This window comes from Silurus aristotelis (assembly GCF_946808225.1).
Source record: "Silurus aristotelis genome assembly, chromosome: 2".
Taxonomy (NCBI): domain Eukaryota; kingdom Metazoa; phylum Chordata; class Actinopteri; order Siluriformes; family Siluridae; genus Silurus; species Silurus aristotelis.
The window spans coordinates 23,997,996-24,018,490 of NC_139575.1; the positions used below are offsets into that span (position 1 = coordinate 23,997,996).

A 20,495-nucleotide genomic window follows, 5' to 3' on the forward strand; every position below is an offset into this window, starting at 1 on the left:
TATATCCAAGTTCTAGAACAACATATGCTCCCATCCAGACATCATCTCATACAGGGAAGACCTTGCATTTTCAAACATGGAAATGCCAGACCACATACTGCCTTAATTACAACATCATGGCTGCGTAGAAGAAGGATTCGGGTACTGAAATGGCCAGTCTGCAGTCCAGATCTTTTACCTATAGAAAACATTTGGTGCATCATAAAGAGGAAGATGCGACGAGGAAGACCTAAGACAGTTGAGCAACTAGAAGCCTGTATTAGACAAGAATGGGACAACATTCCTATTCCTAAACTTGAGCAACTTGTCTCCTCAGTCCCCAGACTGTTAAAAAAGAAGAGCAGTGTCCCAACTTTTTTGGAATCGGATTTGTAATTCATACAGCTGAGCAGCTATGGGGTTAAGGACCTTGTTAAGGGGCCCAGGAGGGGCACCTTGGTGTGGCTGAGATTTGATCTTATGACCTTCTGATCCAAAGTCCAATGCCTTAACCACTAAGCTACCACCTCCCACCCGCACCTTCCAACAAATTCACCACGAGATACGTGTTGTATATGAAGTTTAATTTACAAAAGAGGCAACCGTCATACAGCCTCTTCTCCTTAAACAATCACCTGGTCAGCAATGGTTCCTAATGTCAAGAAACCCAGGCAATTATCCAGGGTGGGTTTTTCTTCACCCTTTTCCTTTTTTTTAAAGGTCATCATTTAGTCACCCTGGAGAGATGCCATCCATGGTGCTGAGGTATGCTGCAAAGGCTGCCTCATACACCATTAGAGTAAATGGGAACAAACTGCTGTCTAGCAGCTCCTGAAGAAATGTTTGACTTCTTCCTCAGCTTCTACCTAAGGGCATACAAGGTCCTTAGGTGATGCCTTAAGGATCTGACTTGTCATAACATTGTCCTAGCAGAGGAGTATGTGACAATCTCTCAGAAATTTTAAGAAGAATATTATGGCCCAATGGACTGACCTCTATTCTGGCTGGTTGTTCTGTATTTGATCTCACACTAGAAGGCACAGCCAGGAAAAGATACATCCATAATAATTGTAGCTTTAGCATCACCCACAAGTTAGTGTTGCTGCCCTGCTCTCAGATAAGGGCATGTTTACTGTTTATTTAGGGTGCTACCAAGACATACTTATTTCTGAAAATTTGTAAGCTATTGAAAGCCAAACTGTACTACTGCTGGAGATTTAGTCAACAACCCTAGCACACTCAATAGGAGCAAAAACTGCAAAAGCTATCTGGCTGTATCTGATTTGTAAGTGCAGTATTGCTATCATTCTTAATGAATCTGAAATTCAGGTGGATGGATTGTGTGGACTGTTTTAATGTTACAGAGGCTGAGCTGAGCTGGCCATCAATGGAGACAGAACACTGTGTACTGTTTGTGTCTCAAAAACCCCATAGCAGTAGGGAGATACCAAAGGATTAAACTAAACAATTTGTGTTTGCACGGCATTAATTTAACATTTGACCCATTCATAACCAGTTCAGTCCTCTCTCATCTGATTGAAACCACTGACCTTTTTCTGAACAAGAAAGTACATCGAATAGGACCCTTTGTACTGAACTGTATGCTGTTATCATGCATCTGCCCAAGGGACTAATTGGATCAGAGTGGCAGTCTTGTTGTTGAGTCCTGAGATTTTTGCAAGCACATGGTAAAAAACGAGTTTGTATTGGTGCATCATTCTCAGGACACACTGACTCACCATACTGCTTTGCACTTTATTATCACTGGTATTGATGTTTTACCATACATTGTCTCTTTAAGGTGGTCAATACCAAGGCAGTGAACACAGTGTTTGTCTTTAGCTTCCAAACTTTGCTAACAATAATCCTAAAGCTTGTTTCATTTGATCACACAGATAACCAAGAACAGTATTGTTAAAGTGAAGAGAAAAAAATAAAAATAAAACACCCTAGCTGTATGTACCCAAAGGCCCACTAGTAAGATGGTAGGTGATGTTGATAATTGAGTCAAAAATACGCAGTGGAAGAAACTGCCCCATGGGGAGAATGAGGGATGAAATAAATGAACATCAATTCCACTTCCATTGTTGTGTGTTCAGTGGGCTGAGCAATGAGAAGCACATGCAAAGGAATCCCCCTTGACCATGTTAGAAGCATGTAATCTCATGCCCACATGTTGGTAGATGTCAGGGCAAATGTAGGAGAAACATTTTTATCACATAAATGCTGTGATAAGACTCGACTTGAGGTGAAGACCTGACCTGGTGAAGACCAGCATCACTGTGAGCACTGGGGGACTTTTCAGTTAACATGTAAAATGACGAGGGAGACCCAGTCAACCATGCTAGTAGTATGCATAAACATGTTAGCTAGTTGGCAGCGGATGTAAATTTTACAGGAGGATGTGCCAAAGGGAAAATAAGTGCAGCAAAAAAATAAGGTCACTAACATATGAACAGCAAAAAAGAGACAATAAGTCAAGCAAATGATAGCAATGCTAACGAAGGAAACTCATTAGATGATACGACTTGCTTTCTTCAGTACTTGTGCTAAAATCTAAGAAACACATAAACGCAACACAACATTAGAAAAGGCTTAAAAAAAAGGATTTGCGATGCCAACTTTGAAAGACATTTTTTACTCCAACCATAGACCAAAGCCACTAAACAGATAACTCCCAATGGTCTGACATGTGTACAAAGTAAGAAGCAGAAGAACATAGCTGTATGACAGCAATACTTATTGAGTTTGCTGGAATGCACATAAACATGAAGATATTCAGGCCATTCTTGTTTCTCCTACTGGTTAGTCAGAGAAAAAAAAAAAAAATATATATAAAAAAAAATAATAAATAAAAAAAAATAAATAAAAAAAAAAAATATATATATATATATATATAGCTCTTGCAATGGTACATAATGCTTTATATATATATATATATATATATATATATATATATATATATATATATATATATATATATATATATATATATAAAGCATTATGTACCATTGCAAGAGCTATACGGTATGTTTAAATTCTATGCTTTATTATTTTTTTGCCTGCTTTAAAATCACAGAGTAGTGGAAATTATTTCCGCATTTTCCTATGGTCTCGATGCTTGACATGATTAGATAAAATGCTGTTAAACATTTTCATAATTTCTTTGGACCACCACTCACACAGCTGTACCTACAGAGTGAACCAGAGCCAAAGAGTAGCACTTTAATAAATCGCTCACCTGAACATAGAGATGACTGTAGATACTTTCCATTTTATTTTTATTTTTTTTGTGAATAAGGTTGAACATTTTGCTGAACTCTACTTATGAACAATGTAAAGGCAGAAAAGACCACACACCACCCTGCTTAAATACACACATGATGACTGATTATACATATTTAGATTCATTCATTCATTTTCTCCCGCTTATCTGTAATTCGGGTCGCGGGGGCAGCAGTCTAAGCAGGCCCCCGCCTTCGACTGCTGCCCAATCCTCACAGCACCGTCCCTTACGGTCCCTCCTGCAGGTGGTGAGCCCACGGGAAGGCGGCCCCACGTCACTCCGACGTCACGGACCTTGATATTTCCCTCGTAAGGGACCCCCGGAGCTTAGAGGGTTAAGGGCCTTGCTCAAGGGCCCAAGAGTGGCAGCTTGGCGATACCGGGGCTTGAACCCCAGACCTTCCGATCGGCAACCCAGCGCCTTAACCGCTGAAGCCACCACTCCCCTGTGTATACATATTTAGATATACAATAAATTCATTTACAACAGTTGTAATGTCGTTGTATTGATTAATAAACAATACTAAATGAAGCATCCTAATACTATAGAATAACATGGTTTTGGTTAGTTTGTCAACTAAATTTTTCATACCATCTGGATGCCACAGGTGCTCTAATATAAAAAAATACCACACACCTGTTAGTATATCAGAAAACAAGCACAAGTATTATTATTCATAAAAATGTAAGGTAATCTTAAACCAGGAGCCCTATGGTAGAAATTCAGGAAAGCCTATGACGGTGTGGCAAAAAATTCCAATTATTCACTGTGACGAGACCATATGACAGGCTATAAACAATGACTTATAGCTTAAAAAAATAAAAAATAAAGAATAATAATAATAATATTAATAATAATAATAAATATATATCAGTGGAGGGCTGTGTATTTGGTACCTGGGCCTTCAGTGGGGACTTACCCAACTAAATCCATTTCTGAATACCATCACTATCATGTCACAATTATAAAAACTATCAATACTATACAAATCGCAATATAAAAATGCCTGGCATTACAAAAAGAGATGTATTTTTACATATGGAAGATCAATACCATTTTACTAAAGCAAGAAACCCAGTTAAGACAACTCCAAAACTCTACACAACTGAACTGTGCCACCTGCATCATCTGGAGCAGTTTAGAATTAATATTTGTTTAATAACATGACAAAAACATAAAAAAAAAAAAAAAAAAAGATAAAATCCAACCTACTCATGCTCATAATTTGCACTGCTCCTCAGAGGATGTAAGCCAGTGGTACGGCTCGTATTCACTGGTCTGGAAGCGGTGAACAAACCCTTTCCTTGGCTGAGACAAGCTAGCTAGCTTCGGGGTTGGCCGACCTCTCCTCACGATGTCTAGCTTTTCTTGAAAATGGATCTTTATGTATGTCCGAGACCATATCAATTTCTCTACATCCGTTGGCATAAAAAAACTCAGATGTAATAATGTGTGCAGCACACTAAAGGCGTGTTTTGCAAGTCGAACTTGTCTGCAACAGTTTCCCTCTTACCAACTAATCAGAGACCGGAAAAATGCTGACGCTATTCTGTGAAGCAAATATTAAATCTGATTGGTCTAAATGGCTAGCAGGCTCTGATAGATGGTTCAATGAGGTGTCTTCCACCCTAGTAGGGCCAAAGCAGGCTTTGGTCATGGAACAGGAAGTGGATAATATTTAAAGGACGGTGGCCATCGAGGTGGCCTGCCTGAATCCCTGCAGCGCGTCCTTCCCTTTTCAGAAGCTAACGCCGGTTTCACTCCTTGTGCTTTTATGGCTTACTGGTCGTGATGTCACCCTGCCGGTGCCGCCACACTTTCTATTGACTGATCACACACATGATACTGTGCATGGGCAATGTGGAAGCGTTCCCAATGCGTTTTTGATGCAACATCTCATTGAGGGGGGTTAAATCTGCATGGTTTATTTAAGCAGCAAACATTAATTTCATACATACCAGATATAACAGTTTTGATTTGATTATTAAATCTACCTAAAATTCTATAAATCAAGTCTTCATATGACTACAGAATGCAAAACAAAATCAAGTCTTATGGTCTTACTTTTTTTTTTGTTTGTTTAAACTAGGTGCATATAGGAAAATTATTAAGCAGTAAGGTGAGGAGTGTAAAGTCTAGACAGGCCTTTATCTTAAGTTTATTCTTGACTTTTAAAGTTGAACATAATTTGAAAATAACAGAATGTTAACTCTGATATAGGATTGATAAAAGTCCCCTGAACAGTCACTGTTTTGTTTCTTCCTTATATTGAATTTAATTTTCACAGTATTTTTTATTTGAAGCAATCTCTGCTGCATTCTTTATTTGACTCTGATAATCGTCCCCTTGATGCTGAAGATCTTAATCATCACCATGTCTACAAAGGGTGACCTTTCCACTTTCCCCTTTTCTCTTTCTCTTTCTCTCTCTTTTTCTCTCTTCACAGGAGTGATTCGGACTGCTGTATCTGATCTTGATAGGGAGACGCAGGACCGTTATGAGCTAGTTGTCAAGGCAACAGACATGGCAGGCCAAATGGGTGGTCTCTCTGGCTCCACTACGGTGACCATAGTGATCACGGACGTTAATGACAACCCTCCACGTTTCCCTCAGAGTGAGTGCTATTTATGTATGCCTTAAAACAGACATGTCATTATCAATGGCCTTTCCAGCTCTTCTGGTTCTGAATAAAAAGCTTCCAGTGCAATATGGGAACAACTTGGCAGGCAAAATATCATTTGGGTTTTGTTAATGTAGTAGAACCAATGACACTACTGATGTATGACTTCAAAGTATAAAGTTCAAGTAAAAATAAAAAAAATTGTAAATAGCTAATAAATGTTACCTAACTAAGGGTTCCTTGTTAAAACATTTTCATCAAGCTGATTTTTTAAAATTACTAAGCTAAATGTGAGGTCTATCCCATCAATACACATGATTGATGAAGCTACCGGTGATTGAAGATGTGGTAGTAGGCTGCATAGTACACATATAAAAAAATGTAATGCATTAATTTATAAGAAAATAAAATGTGATAAAATTTTGCATAAGTGGATTTTAGTTCATATATTCAGACTCCATACTTATCATAATAATAATAATAATAATAATAATTGGGAAATATAGGCAGCAAAAATTTAATTGCTAATAACTGAGGCAGAATTTACTGTTTGATGTAATAGTCACAGATAAAATTTGCAGTTGCGGCTAATGAAATTCATATCAAAATATCACTCCATTACTTAATAGCTGTGGTCATTGCAGTCATCCCACTTTCAGCAGGATATACTCTTAGTCCATAAATACAGCATTTAACATGTTGGCAAGAAAATTTAATTTGACAAAAACTCTTTGTAAATTACTCTTAAACCTTAAACATTAAGTTGATAAAGTTTTAACGAGTTTTTTTATATATATATAGGCACATTAGGAGCAGGGTTACTATATTAAGACTCTATTTCACTCTTACTGAAAAAATTAATTGCAGCATACAGGTTAGTTTTTGTACGAGGATTATTCATTTTAATAAAAATAATAGTTATACCTTCGACACTATATTTCTTTGAAATATTAGAACAGGAATAATTTTTTGGGCTCAAACCTCCAGTGAAAAAAAAAAAGTTCAAGGTCCTCCAGAGTAAAGATGGTATATTTTGTCATTGAGATATACTCACGGACAAGCAGTGCACTGAAATCATTAACACAAAGAAGATCCATCAATAAACCACTAAGGAAATATATAATTAGCCATCAAAGAGATCACTCTGCATGCTGCCAAACTGCTGCAGCTGCCAAACGACAGTGTCCCAGCACTCTATTATACAAGTTTCTTCTGCTCTTTTGGCTCAAGCTGCCTGATTTTTTATTTTTTATTTAATTTAGCTTGGTTTTTGTTGTTAATGAGACCTTTTATTTTTTAATAAACACATCACAAACACATTTTTTTTTATTTCTTTCTCATAAGATATCTGACTTAGTACATTAGTACACAAAACTGGGATCTTGTGTACATCTTCAACAGAAACAGTCACATGAGCAGATGTTTGGAGTTTTTACGTGGGTACCAGTGGCTTGTCAGATAATGAGGCCGAAATTAAGTGGTCCTTACTAGATGCTTGGCTAAATTAGTTTAAATCAAGCTTCTAGTATGTTTAAATTTTTTACATGTAGAGCCAACTAAATTCGTATTGCAGACAGGTACAGACAAGAATAATAACTGTACCCCAAAAAAAAAAAAAAAAAAAAAAAAGTTTTTGAGACAATTATTAAGTGTAAGATGCAGAATTCATAACCAAGCACTGGCATTTTCCAGTGTTTCGAAGGACATAGAGGTATGTTTCATATTTAATGATTGAAAAATCACTAAAACCCTAGTTTATTCTATGACCTCTTTGGAATTCAAACCAGACACAGATATGTTGCAGTGTAAAGAATATTGCATTACACAGGGCCCTAGGCATTTCTCTGGACCATTTTGTGCTTAGGTATACTGATTTCTACACGCTCTTAATGCGGTTTGTTGTGGATCAAGCAGACTGCTCCAGTGTGAACAGCTGAATAAATGTATATTTAATCCAAAGCTCTTTGGTCAGAGTTTGATAGCTCTGTATTTAAATACATCACAAATGTCTGGTCTGTCTGGTCTACAAAGTGGCAGATGTTGTTATATGAGCTTTGAAATAGTGGTGATTTGAAAGGTCTGAGAAAAATCTCATTGCTTACATATCACTAAGGATCTGAGGGGCAAAGCTTTTAATATTAGTTAAAGTCATTGGGAAACTGGAGCGTGTGTGTGTGTGTGTGTGTGTGTGTGTGTGTGTGTTGTGTGAGTCTGTGATGTGTGTGTATGTGTGCTTGTTGGGAGGAATTTTCCTTCATAAATAAATAAAAAAAAAATACAAAAGAGAGGAACAGGCTCAAGTATATTGAACATATAAATGTTCACGTGAATATTTTTTCTACCCATTTCCTTTATTTTTTTTGACTCCTATCTTTTCTTTTACTAGTCTTTATTAGGTTGGATTTAATACAACATTGTATGTGTGTCCCCAGTCTCTTCTTCTTTATTTCAATGGCTCTCCTTGTTTTCTCTCTATTTTCCTCCCAACCAGAAAGAAGCCCACGTTTAGACCATTTATTTTTGGCCATGTAATTGAGAATGCTTACCTTGCTATGCGGAGTCAAAAGTAATATGCATGTTTTAACGAGAATGTACACTCTTACCGGTCACTTTATTAAAAGCACCTGCACACCTGCTCATTTATGCAGTTTTCAAATCATCCAAACCACTAGCAGTGTATAAAATCATGCAGGGGCCGTGGGAAATCTGAAGTACAGTTATCATTGATTTACAATTACAATTTTACAATGACATTTATTTTCCATTTTTTGATATTGTTTATACTACATAGGGGTTGTGAAATAGTGTATTTAAATACTATGTGCGTCTTTTTCCACGCACCCAAAAAAATGGCCTGTTTGCTTGCTAAGCTGCAGTACTGAATACTAACTAAATTGCTATGCTGTGGGATTCACAGCAGCAGCATGCAAGCTTTAACTTATTTATTGTGTAACATAATGTCCCCAAAGCATCAAATTTAGAAAGTGATCAATGTTTTTCGAAAACTACAAAAGGTGTTTGATTAAAGCATTGCAAAATGGTCTCTCCTACCAAGATAGGCACGTACCACTCCTTGCCAAGTACTAACACCTTGCAAATTGCCCCAGCTTGGCATGCCCTTCCATTATGAATGGCAATAATGGCTCAGTGGTTTATGTCTCTAAGTTCAGGGAAATAAGAAATGCCATTGCTGGGACCTAGAGTGTGGTACTTAAACCTTTTTGCTCCATTGCTGTCATTGTGATCTGTATCCAACTTCCTTATAAGAGAGGGAGTAGCTTATTGGTTAAGGTGCTAGTCTAAGGCATTGGACTTTGGATCTGAAAGTTGTGCGTTTAAATCCCAGCCACACCAAGCTGCCCCTTCTGGGCCCCTGAAAAATGCTCTTAACCCAATTGTTGCTGAGTTGTATGAATTATATCAATGCAATGTGCTCTGCCTAAGGGCATCTACCAAATGCTGTAAATGTAAATACAATTCTAAGAATTAATTTCACTATAATGTACATTTAAAAGTATTTTCTTCTTCAAATGTATAGCTTCATTGCTGCTTTAATATGCACAACTTTCTTAATCTCTGTTCCTTTCTTTTTTTCCTCTTTCCTATTATTAGAGATGTGTCAGTTTTCAGTTCCAGAAGGAATGGCAGTGGGCACATCGGTGGGCCGAGTGATGGCCACAGATGCAGACATGGGTGAGAACACGGATATGAGCTACCTGATTAAAGACGAGGAAGGAGGAGAGCTCTTCAGAGTCTCCACTGACACAGACACACAAGAAGCTATCATTATCATCAAGAAGGTACACTCTGGTATACTCCATTATGCAAAGCAAAGAACAAAATTTGTAGAGGAATGGAACCCTAGATTTAGTGAACTTTATAAAAATTCAGTTTTATTTTAGATTTAACTTTCTACCTTAAACATTCAAAAATGTGGAAAATATATAAAATACTTTGTTGTTTTGGGAATATTTTTTACATTTATAGGTAGAGTGCTAAAATAAATATTTTTTCCCCAGAGGTCAAATAAGTATGCAGTTACCAGCATAAAGATACATAAGTAAAGTTAGGGTTTAAAAAATTAACAAATTAGTAACATTAATACTTTGTTGCAAAACTATTGTGGGCAATTACAGCTTCAAGAAATCTTTGCTAAGATGTTAATAGCTTTTTGCATAATTTTGGTTTAATTGTGGCCCACTCCTCTTGGCAAATTGTCTTAATTTTTAAACCCCAAGGTAATAAGGATCCAACTGCTGGACTTGCAGTTTGAAAATCCTCCATAAATTTGATTTTTCACTAATTCAGCTCTAGAGACTGTTGTGAAAATCCCAAGAGATCATTAGTTTCTGAAATACTTAAACCATTTTGTACCAACAAATATGACATGGTTAAAGTAACGGAGATTTCACTATTTTCCCCATTCTTATGTTTCATGGGGACATTACCTGAAGCTCTGGGCATGTATCTGAATGATTGTTCTTATTGTGCTGCTGCCACACAATTGGCTGATTAGATAACAGCAAAAATGATTAGGTGTACAGGTGTTACTGAAAAAGTGCATGGTAAGGATATTCTTGCAATCTCCAATAATGTCAATACTCTATGATCACATTTTTCTTACTAACTTGCTAGGGATTTTTCCCTTTAAACAGTCCTTCCCTTAAATGTCCTGTCAGCAGTACCTGTTATTTCTAAATCCAGACAGTTCATAAGGTTTGGATTTGTTTCTTACCATTTTTATTGTACTGTACCTTGCAGCCTCTGGACTTTGAGAAGAAACGCACCCATAATGTGGTGGTAGAAGCAGTGAATAAGCATGTGGATCCACGCTTTGTGGACCTGGGCTCTTTCCGGGATCAGACCATTGTCAGAGTCAGTGTGTCAGATGTGGATGAACCTCCAGTGTTCTTTCCACCTACTGGAACAATTATGGAAGTGCAAGAGGATGCCAAGCAAGGGGCCCTTGTGGGCTTTGTAACAGCCAGGGACCCAGATGTGGATAATGTACCTCTTAGGTACGTATTTCTGTTCTATATCTCACTAGAGAAATCCAATATGTAACCTGAATACATAAAAACTGTTGACGGATAACTTTTAACATGAACTGTCATATATATATATATATATATATATATATATATATATATATATATATATATATATATATATATATATATATATATATATATATATATATATATAATCATTTAACTTTATCACATTTATTTTTTAATATTCTTAGATCTATTAGATCTAGAATCTAAAATCTTAATCAAAGTATCAAAAGTTCATACAGTACATATTTTTATAAACTGCTAGTGTGTGTGTGTGTGTGTGTGTGTGTGTGTGTGTGTGTGTGTGTGTGTATTTTTTTACCTGTTCCTGTCCAATTATCATTAGTATAAGGACATATTTCCCCTGTTGATGGGACACATTATACTAGATATATTTGCCAAGCTGCTTATGGAGATAATACCCAACATTAGTCAATGTTTCCCAGTAATCAATGAGCCTATTTACATTATGTTTCCCTGCTCTGGATTTACTGACCTAACAGTTTATCTCCTTTATTCAGTCTCATGCTTTACATCCGAAAAAAAAAATAAAAATAAAATAATAATAATAATTATATATACACAATTACATATATATATATATATATATATATATATATAAATACACACTGGCGATCAAAATTAGAGAACAATTTATAAACAATTGAACAACTCTAAAATAATGTCATCTTCACTGCTCAACAGTTGAAGGAGTTTTTGTCCTGTCTATACCATGCTCCAAGAACACCTTTTCCACAAATTAACTAAGGCATTTCCAAAAAAAACATTATTTTGCAGAAAACACACTGATCAAAATTAGAGAACAACAATGACTGTAGCATGGAAAAAGATTACAACAAAAGTTTCTGAAGGTTACAACAGTCAGCAATTAGTAGGAACATCTGTGGCCACAGGACAGCACTAGTCTCTCACACTGCTCTGGTGTGATTTTGGTCCACTCTTCTTCCAGTCTCCTCCACAGTTCGGTGACTGTAGTGGGTTTTTTTGCCCATAACTTTGTCGCCAATGATTTTCCAGAGGTTCTCTACTGGGTTGAGATCAGGACTCTGGGCAGGCCATTTCATTATTTCAATGTTTTCAGTTTCAAGGAACTGCTTTACCTGTTTTGCTGTGTGACATTGAGCGTTGTAATGCATGAACACTGTGGGCTGATTGGGTGATGAACACAGGGAAGGAACCATATGTTGTTGAAGAAAGTTCTGATAAACATTTGCATTCACTCTGCCATGTAGTTGTATAAGAGGCCCAACTCCTGCTGCAGAAAACATGCCCCAAACCATGACACTTCCTCCTCCACTTTTCACTGACTTCTTTACACACTTTGGGTTCAGTCTTTCTCCAGTTTGTTGCCGAACATAATGTTTCCCATCTGACCCAAATAAATTAAACTTGCTTTCATCACTGAAGTGAACTTTGGACCAGTTCTCCTCTGTCCACACAACATGTTCCTCAGCAGGGCTTAGTCTAGCCTTTTGATTCTTTCTGCTAATGAGAGTTTTGGTCACTGCAGAGTGGGATTTCAGTCCAAATGCTCTCAAACGTCGAGACACTGTATGACGAAACAGATCCTTACCCTGTTTAGCACTGAACTGGTGAGCAATTCCAGCTGCAGTGCGGAAACGATTGCCAATTGAGATCCTCCACAGTGTCCTGTCCTCTCCTGCATTTGTCTTCCATGAACGACCAGCCTTCTTCGCAGACTTGAATGAGTTTGTGATATTGTAAAGATTCAATATTCTTGAAATCATAGATTTGGAACGACCAACTTGTCTTGCTATGGCTGATAGGGTCATCCCTTTGGCCTTCATCTGGACAGCCTGCTGCCTGAGGCTTTTAGTCACTTTAAAACGGCCCACCATCAAGGTAGGTTGCCAGTTAAATAGGGGTTGACAGATAATCAAGGAAATTAGCACCAGGTACCAGATAAACACCAATAACTGGGAGGTATCTGAAAGGGTTCTCTAATTTTGATCAGTGTGTTTTCTGGAAAATAATGTTTTTTTTTGGAAATGCCGTAGTTATTTTGTGGAAAAGGTGTTCTGCTAGCATGGTATAGACAGGACAAAAACTCCCTTAACTGTTGAGCAGTGAAGATGACATTATTTCAGAATTGTTCAATTGTTTATAAATTGTTCTCTAATTTTGTTTGCCAGTGTGTGTGTGTGTATAATATATATATATATACATACAGTGAGGAAAATAAGTATTAGAACACCCTGCTATTTTGCAAGTTCTCCCACTATTTTGCAAGTTCTCCCAATCATGGAGGGGTCTGAAATTGTCATCGTAGGTGCATGTCCACAGTGAGAGACATAATCTAAAAAAAAAAATCCAGAAATCACAATATATGATTTTTTAACTATTTATTTGTATGATACAGCTGCAAATAAGTATTTGAACACCTGAGAAAGTCAATGTTAATATTTGTTTGATTGCAATTACAGAGGTCAAACGTTTCCTGCAGTTTTTCACCAGGTTTGCACACACTGCAGGAGGGACTTTGGCCCACTCCTCTACACAGATCTTCTCTAGATCAGTCAGGTTTTTGGCCTGTCGCTGAGAAACACGGAGTTTGAGCTCCCTCCAAAGAGTCTCTATTGGGTTTAGGTCTGGAGACTGGCTAGGCCACGCCAGAACCTTGATATGCTTCTTACAGAGCCACTGCTTGGTTATCCTGGCTGTGTGCTTCGGGTCATTGTCATGTTGGAAGACCCAGCCTCGACCCATCTTCAATGCTCTAACTGAGGGAAGGAGGTTTTTCCCCAAAATCTCGCAATACATGGCCCCGGTCATCCTCTCCTTAATACAGTGCAGTCGCCCTGTCCCATGTGCAGAAAAACACCCCCAAAGCATGATGCTATCACCCCCATGCTTCACAGTAGGGATGGTGTTCTTGGGATGGTACTCATCAGTCTTCTTCCTTTAAACATGTTTAGTGGAATTATGACCCAAAGTTCTATTTTGGTCTCATCTGACCACATGACTTTCTCCCATGACTTCTCTGGATCATCCAAATGGTCATTGGCAAACTTAAGACGTGCCTGGACATGTGCTGGTTTAAGCAGGGGAACCTTCCGTGCCATGCATGATTTCAAACCATGACGTCTTAGTGTATTACCAACAGTAACCTTGGAAACGGTGGTCCCAGCTCTTTTCAGGTCATGGACCAGCTCCTCCCGTGTAGTTCTGGGCTGATTTCTCACCTTCCTTAGGATCATTGAGACCCCATGAGGTGAGATCTTGCATGGAGCCCCAGTCTGAGGGAGATTGACAGTCATGTTTAGCTTCTTCCATTTTCTAATGATTGCTCCAACAGTGGACCTTTTTTCACCAAGCTGCTTGGCAATTTCCCCGTAGCCCTTTCCAGCCTTGTGGAAGTGTACAATTTTGTCTCTAGTGTCTTTGGACAGCTCTTTGGTCTTGGCCATGTTAGTAGTTGGATTCTTACTGATTGTATGGGGTGGACAGGTGTCTTTATGCAGCTAACGACCTCAAACAGGTGCATCTAATTTAGGATAATAAATGTAGTGGAGGTAGATATTTTAAAGGCAGACTAACAGGATATCAGCTAGAATTCTAGCTGATAGACAGGTGTTCAAATACTTATTTGCAGCTGTATCATACAAATAAATAGTTTAAAAATCATATATTGTGATTTCTGGATTATTTTTTTTTAGATTATGCCTCTCACAGTGGACATGCACCTACGATGACAATTTCAGACCCCTCCATGATTTCTAAATGGGAGAACTTGCAAAATAGCAGGGTGTTCAAATACTTATTTTCCTCACTGTATATATAAATATACTGTTATTGCTTCCATAAGATTTGTTCATGATCCTGCTTTACTCCTAGTCTATTCTTTTACTCTATTAAGCACTTTAGTGATTTGATTTCTGATAATTTTTATTCATATTCTTAGTGACTGCATGGCAGGAAAGAGTGTTTAAAAGCCCCAGGACAGAGAAAATATTAACATAAATCCTAAATCTCAGTTGTGTGATAACAAATCAGCTTTAAATTATTTAGATATTTATGGGTATGATTGAGCGGAAAATAAAATAAGTAATGTACTACTCGATCAGCCAAAGAGTAATTAGGGAGACACTACTGCTGTGTGTATGTATATATATATATATATATATATATATATATATATATATATATATATATATATATATACACACACACACACACACACACACACACACACACACACACACACACAATTTTGTCAGAAAATGCAAATGTTTGCTCAGAAAATTATTGTGTTTTGGCAAAAGTTTTGGTACAGTAAACCCCGTTGTACGAGCAACCTATAGTACGAGCAAACGGAGATACGAGCGACCTTGCTCACAAAATTGTACCCTATTTCACAAGCAAATTTTGAAGGCACGAGCAAACCCACGCTGTCGGTTCCCCGTTTTCTGCGGAGGGTCGCATCAGTCGCTTAGTTGATGACGTATCACTCGGTCGCTCTCGTTGTTCAGTGCAGCAAAAACTTAACTTTTTTTACTTTTATATTTTTATTTCACTAGAAATCTTGAAAAATGTCACCCAAGAAAATCAGTGATGGTGCTGTGAAAACGAAAGTAAATAGAATTACCTTGGAAACCGAGACGGTTATGAGCATGGTGCGTGTCTTACACTCGCAATCAACCACTACCACATGAGTAAGTGTTAAATTATATTTACATTATGGTAATTTGCGGTGTATTTGTTTGTTCAAATAGGCTACAAATACTTCTACGTTCGAATGAGATCTTGGAACGGATTAAATCGCTTTTACATTCATTCTTATGGGAAAATTAGTTCGAACGTACGTGCAAATGGACCTATGAGCAATTTTCAAGAACGAATTATGCTCGTACAACAGGGTTTTACTGTACTCACATTGGAACAACAGAAAAAATAACAGAGAAGAAAAGTTGAATCTGGTACACTTTAACACTAAACCCAAAAATGCACTGGACAAAACTATTGGCACCCGTAACTTAATATTTGGTAGCAACACATCCATTAGGGTTGCACAAGCCAGTGCACCCTTAGTGCTGGTCCCCAGCCCGGATAAATGGGTAGGTTGCGTTAGGAAGGGCATCCAGTGTTAAACGTGCCAAATCTAATATGCAGATCACAAATCAGAATTTCATACTGGATCAGTCGAGGCCTGGGTTACCAGCGACCGGCACAGGTATTGTTAGCCAACAGGGTCCCGGTGGAAAATGGGCTGCTGTTGGCTAAAGGAGGAGAAGGTCTACAATTGTTGTCTACAAAAACAGCAGGGAAAGGAAAGGTGTAGGAGAGTGGAGGTTACGGTTGGTACTATGACTGGTAAAGGGAGAGAAGTAGCTAATATGATGAAGTAGAGATAGGTAGAGATGTTGTGTGTTCAGGAGACCAAGTGGCAAGGGAGTAAGGCCAGGAACATTGGAAGTGGCTTTAAATTGTTTATCATGGTGTGGATGGAAAGAGAAATGGTGTGGGGGTGATCCTGGGGGACGAGTTTAGTAAAAGTGTAGTGGAGGTAAAGAGAGTTTCTGATAGGGTGATGAACATTAAGCTGGAAGTTGAAGGGGTGATGATTAATTTCGTCTCTAGGTTACGACCGTAACCCTAGTTCTCCGAGGGAACAAGACGCTGCGTCTCCGTGCCACAATCCCTGCATCCCTGTGGCGCTTACCTTCTCTCGCAGGAGCTAGCGTCTGGTCCATCTCGCAGCCATTTGTAGCTTCCTGTTTACGCGACGTCGCCCGCTGATGACGTCACGTTCCAAACGCCTATTCGTCAGATTACACACGTGGTTCAGAGCGCGGTCACGCAGGGGCGTTCTTATAGCGTTTCGACGCAGCTCGAGTTCCTGAAGGGGAACATCAGTGCTTATGCTCCACAAGTGGGTTGTGAGGTGGAGGAGAAGGAAAGATTCTGGAGTGAGTTAGTTGAAGTGGTAGAGAGTGTACCTAGGAAAGAACGATTGGTGATTGGGGCAGATTTCAATGGCCATCTCGGTGAAGGGAACAGAGGTGATGAGGAGGTGATGGGTAGGTATGGTCTTAGGGAGAGTTATGTGGAAGAGCAGATTTTGGTAGATTTTGCTAAAATGATAGAAATTACAGTGATAAACACTTATTTTAAGAAGAAGGAGGATCATAGGGTGACGTATAAGAGTGGAGGAAGGTGCACACAGGTTGACTATGTTCTATGTAGGAGATGCAACCTGAAAGAGATTGGAGACTGTAAGGTGTTGGCAGGGGGCAGTGTAGCTAGACAGCATTGAATGGTGGTTTGTAGGATGGCTTTGGAGGATGAAGAAGAAGAGGCGGAGAGTGAGGACTGAAAAAAGAATAAGATGGTCGAAACTAAAGAAGGAAGACTGTAGTTTAAGGTTCAGGGAAGCGGTCAGACAGAATAAGGAAGTGCAGGAAAGCATAAGGAGAAAGAGGTTGGCAAAACCGAATTGGTATTAGCAGAGATATGAGAAAAGTAAACGTAAGTACAAGGAGATGTGACAGCAGGTAAAGAGGGATGTGGCAGAAGCTAAGGAAAAGGCATATGAGGAGTTGTATGAGAAGATAGACACTAAAGAAGGAGAAATGGATTTTCCACCTCAGAGCTGGGAATGATGTGCTGAAAGTTAGAGCGATATAGGCTGGAGATGGAAATGTGTTGACTAGTGAGGAGAGTGTGTTGAGAGGGTGAAGAGAGTATTTTGAGCAGTTGACGAATGAGGAAAATAAGAGAGAGAGAACGTTGTGTGATGTGGATAAGGTGAAGCAGGAAGTGGATAGGAGTAGTAGGAGGAAGTGAGAGCAGCTATCAGGAGGATGGAGAGTGAAAAGTTGATTGGACCAGATGACATACCAGTAGAAGCATGAAGATGTTTAGGAGAGATGGCAGTGGAGTTTTTATCCAGATTGTTCTACAAAATTTTGGAAGGTGAGAGGATGCCTGAGGAATGGAGAAGGAGTGTGCTGGTACTGGTTTTTAAGAATAAGGGAGATGTGCAAACCTGCAGTAGCTCGGGTCAAAAGGTGAGTTTGTGTGAGACAGCGTATGACAGGGGGCCAAGAGAGGAGTTGTGGTATTGTATGAGGAAGTCATGTGTGGCAGAGAAGTATGTGAGGGTGGTGCAAGACATATATGAGGACAGTGTGACAGCAGTGAAGTGTGCAGTAGAAACGATTGCATCAAGAAACGGCTCTTAACCCTTTCCTGTTTGCATTAGTGATGGACGAGGTCAGACAGGAGTCTCCATGGACTATGATGTTTGCGGATGATATTGTGATTTGTGGTGAGAGTAGTGAGCAGGTTGAGAAGAGCCTGGATAGGTGTGGGTACATGCTGGAGAGGAGGGGAATTAAAGTCAGTAGGAGTAAGACAGAATACATGTGCGTGAATGAGAAGGAGGGCTGTGGAGTAGTGCAGTTGCAGGGAGAAGATGTGGTGAAGGTGGATAAGTTTAGGTGCAAAGTGCAAAGTAATTGAGAGAGGTTCAAAAAGTGAAAAAAAGGACTGTGGTGAGACCTGCGATACTCTTGTGTACTCTTGCTCCTGCCTGTTCTGGTTCCTGATCCTGTTTCTGACCCAGATCTGGACCCTGACCCCTTCTCTTTGCCTCTGTTTCTGGTTTAAACTTTTTGGATTGTTTTTGTTTTTTTTGTTTGGTTTGCCGGCTCTTGACTTTGGACTGTTTTGGATTTGGTTTTGGCCTCCATTGCCTAGTTTGCCTATATTCTGACTCTGGATATTTTATTGGACTGTCTTTTTGCCTTTGCCCTATTGTTCTGTCTCTCAGCAATTTTGAAGTGTGTCTTTTCCCCTGCCTGTTCTTCACTTATTAAAGATCATTTTCACCATAACCCTCTGGCGTCCTGCATTTGGATCCTCCCTTTCAACTACCCGCACACTGACACCTCTCTACTGGAATTTTGGACCACTCTTCTTTTGCAAACTGCTCCAGGTCATTCTGATTTGAAGGCTGCCTTCTTCCAACTGCTGTTGTGAGATCTCCACAGGTGTCCTATGGTATTCAGATCTGGACTCATTGCTGGCCATTTCAGAACTATCCAGCACTTTGTTTGTAACCATTTCTGAGTGCTTTTTAAAGTGTGTTATGGGTCATTGTCCTGCTGGAAGAACGTTGACCTTTGGTGGACAAGCTTCTTGACAGTGGCCACTACATTGTGTCCCAAAATTCTTTGGTAATCAACAGATTTCATGATACCGTTCACAGAGTCAGGGCAACCAGTGCCAGAAGCAGCAAAGCAACCCCAAAACATATTTAAACCTCCACCATGTTTAACTGTATGGGCTGTCTTCTTTTTTTTGAAGGCCTAATTTATTTTTCTCTAAACAGTGCCATAATGTCTTTTACCAAAAAGCTCTACTTTTGTCTCATCTGTCCACAGTACATTCTCCCAGATGGATTGTGGTTTTGGCAAACTCCAGTCTTTCTTTTTTGCCTTTGTGTCAGCAGTGGTGTATTCCTGGGTCTCCTACCAAAGAGTCCTTTATCATTCAAATGGTGACAGATGCGAGCTGACCCTGATATACCCTGTTTTGCAGATCAGCTTGAATTTGTATGGAATTTAATCTGGGTTCTCTACCAACCATTCGAACAATCCTTTGTTGTAATTTTTAAATAATTTTGCTCTTTAGACCACGTCTAGAGAGGTTAGCTACAATGGCCTGGGCTGTAAACCTCTTGATGATATTGCGCAAAGTGGACATCTGAACATTAAGTTCTCTGAAGATGGACTTGTATTTTTGAGATTGTCTATGTTTTTACACTTCTTTCTTTTCTCCATGCTCAGTGTGACACACGTCACAACTAATCAAGTTTCATTTTCTTTCCTTTTTTGTGTTGTTGCAGTGCAAACAAAATCAATAAGCATTATTATTATTGGAATAAGCACCAAGAATACCAAAACATTTGCAATTGGAACAATTGTTGCATTTTCTTACAGAATTGCAAGGTAACTATAAATAACAATTTATCAGTGACAAAGTTCACATCATTATGCTTTAACTTTATACTTCAGTTTTTGACTTGTTGATTTTCCCTGAATGATATAAAAAAAAAAAAAAAGAGTGGGCCCAAGTGTTACCGCCATGATGTAAGGTGTCCCACTGACCAAGATGAGTAATGCAGGTATTAAGTAGTGTGCTGCAAGTTCAGTAGTGCATTTCTTACAGTACCCACAATCCATACAGAAAAGAGACATTGACTAACAGATTTAATTAGATGAATGTTGAAGAAAACTGATAAAAAAGGTGACCGCCCCTGGGAGAGAACAGATAGCACCAAAGGAAAGATAAGACATGTTTTTACATTTTACCTTTTTTTTTTGGTAAAAAATGCTGGCATTATGGCAGCCCTCAGGGAACCACGGTTACTTACATATGTAACCTGGAGATGTTTTATTTCAGGAACTCGAGCTGTGTCAACTAAACTTTGGAAACGAGAGTCCAATACTGCCAGACTGACCAATTCATGACTACTGTGTGAGGGCAGAGCTAGGTCGAAGGACAAGAG

The 20,495-nt window shown here is 38.8% G+C and overlaps 2 protein-coding genes across 6 annotated transcripts in view; both read left to right on the forward strand.

Moving 5' to 3' along the window:
- The window catches only part of LOC310720344 (uncharacterized protein), a 388,245-nt gene that overhangs the window by 206,578 nt on the left and 161,172 nt on the right, over positions 1 to 20,495 (forward strand). The gene's annotated exons all lie outside the window — the stretch shown is intronic.
- The window catches only part of cdh22 (cadherin 22), a 246,472-nt gene that overhangs the window by 170,016 nt on the left and 55,961 nt on the right, over positions 1 to 20,495 (forward strand). For all 5 annotated transcript variants that reach the window (XM_083529723.1, XM_083529724.1, XM_083529726.1 and 2 more), the window contains 3 exons: positions 5,712 to 5,879; positions 9,498 to 9,685; positions 10,647 to 10,903. In XM_083529723.1, coding sequence (XP_083385849.1) covers positions 5,712 to 5,879; positions 9,498 to 9,685; positions 10,647 to 10,903 — 613 coding nt within the window. The remainder of the gene's footprint in view (positions 1 to 5,711; positions 5,880 to 9,497; positions 9,686 to 10,646; positions 10,904 to 20,495) is intronic.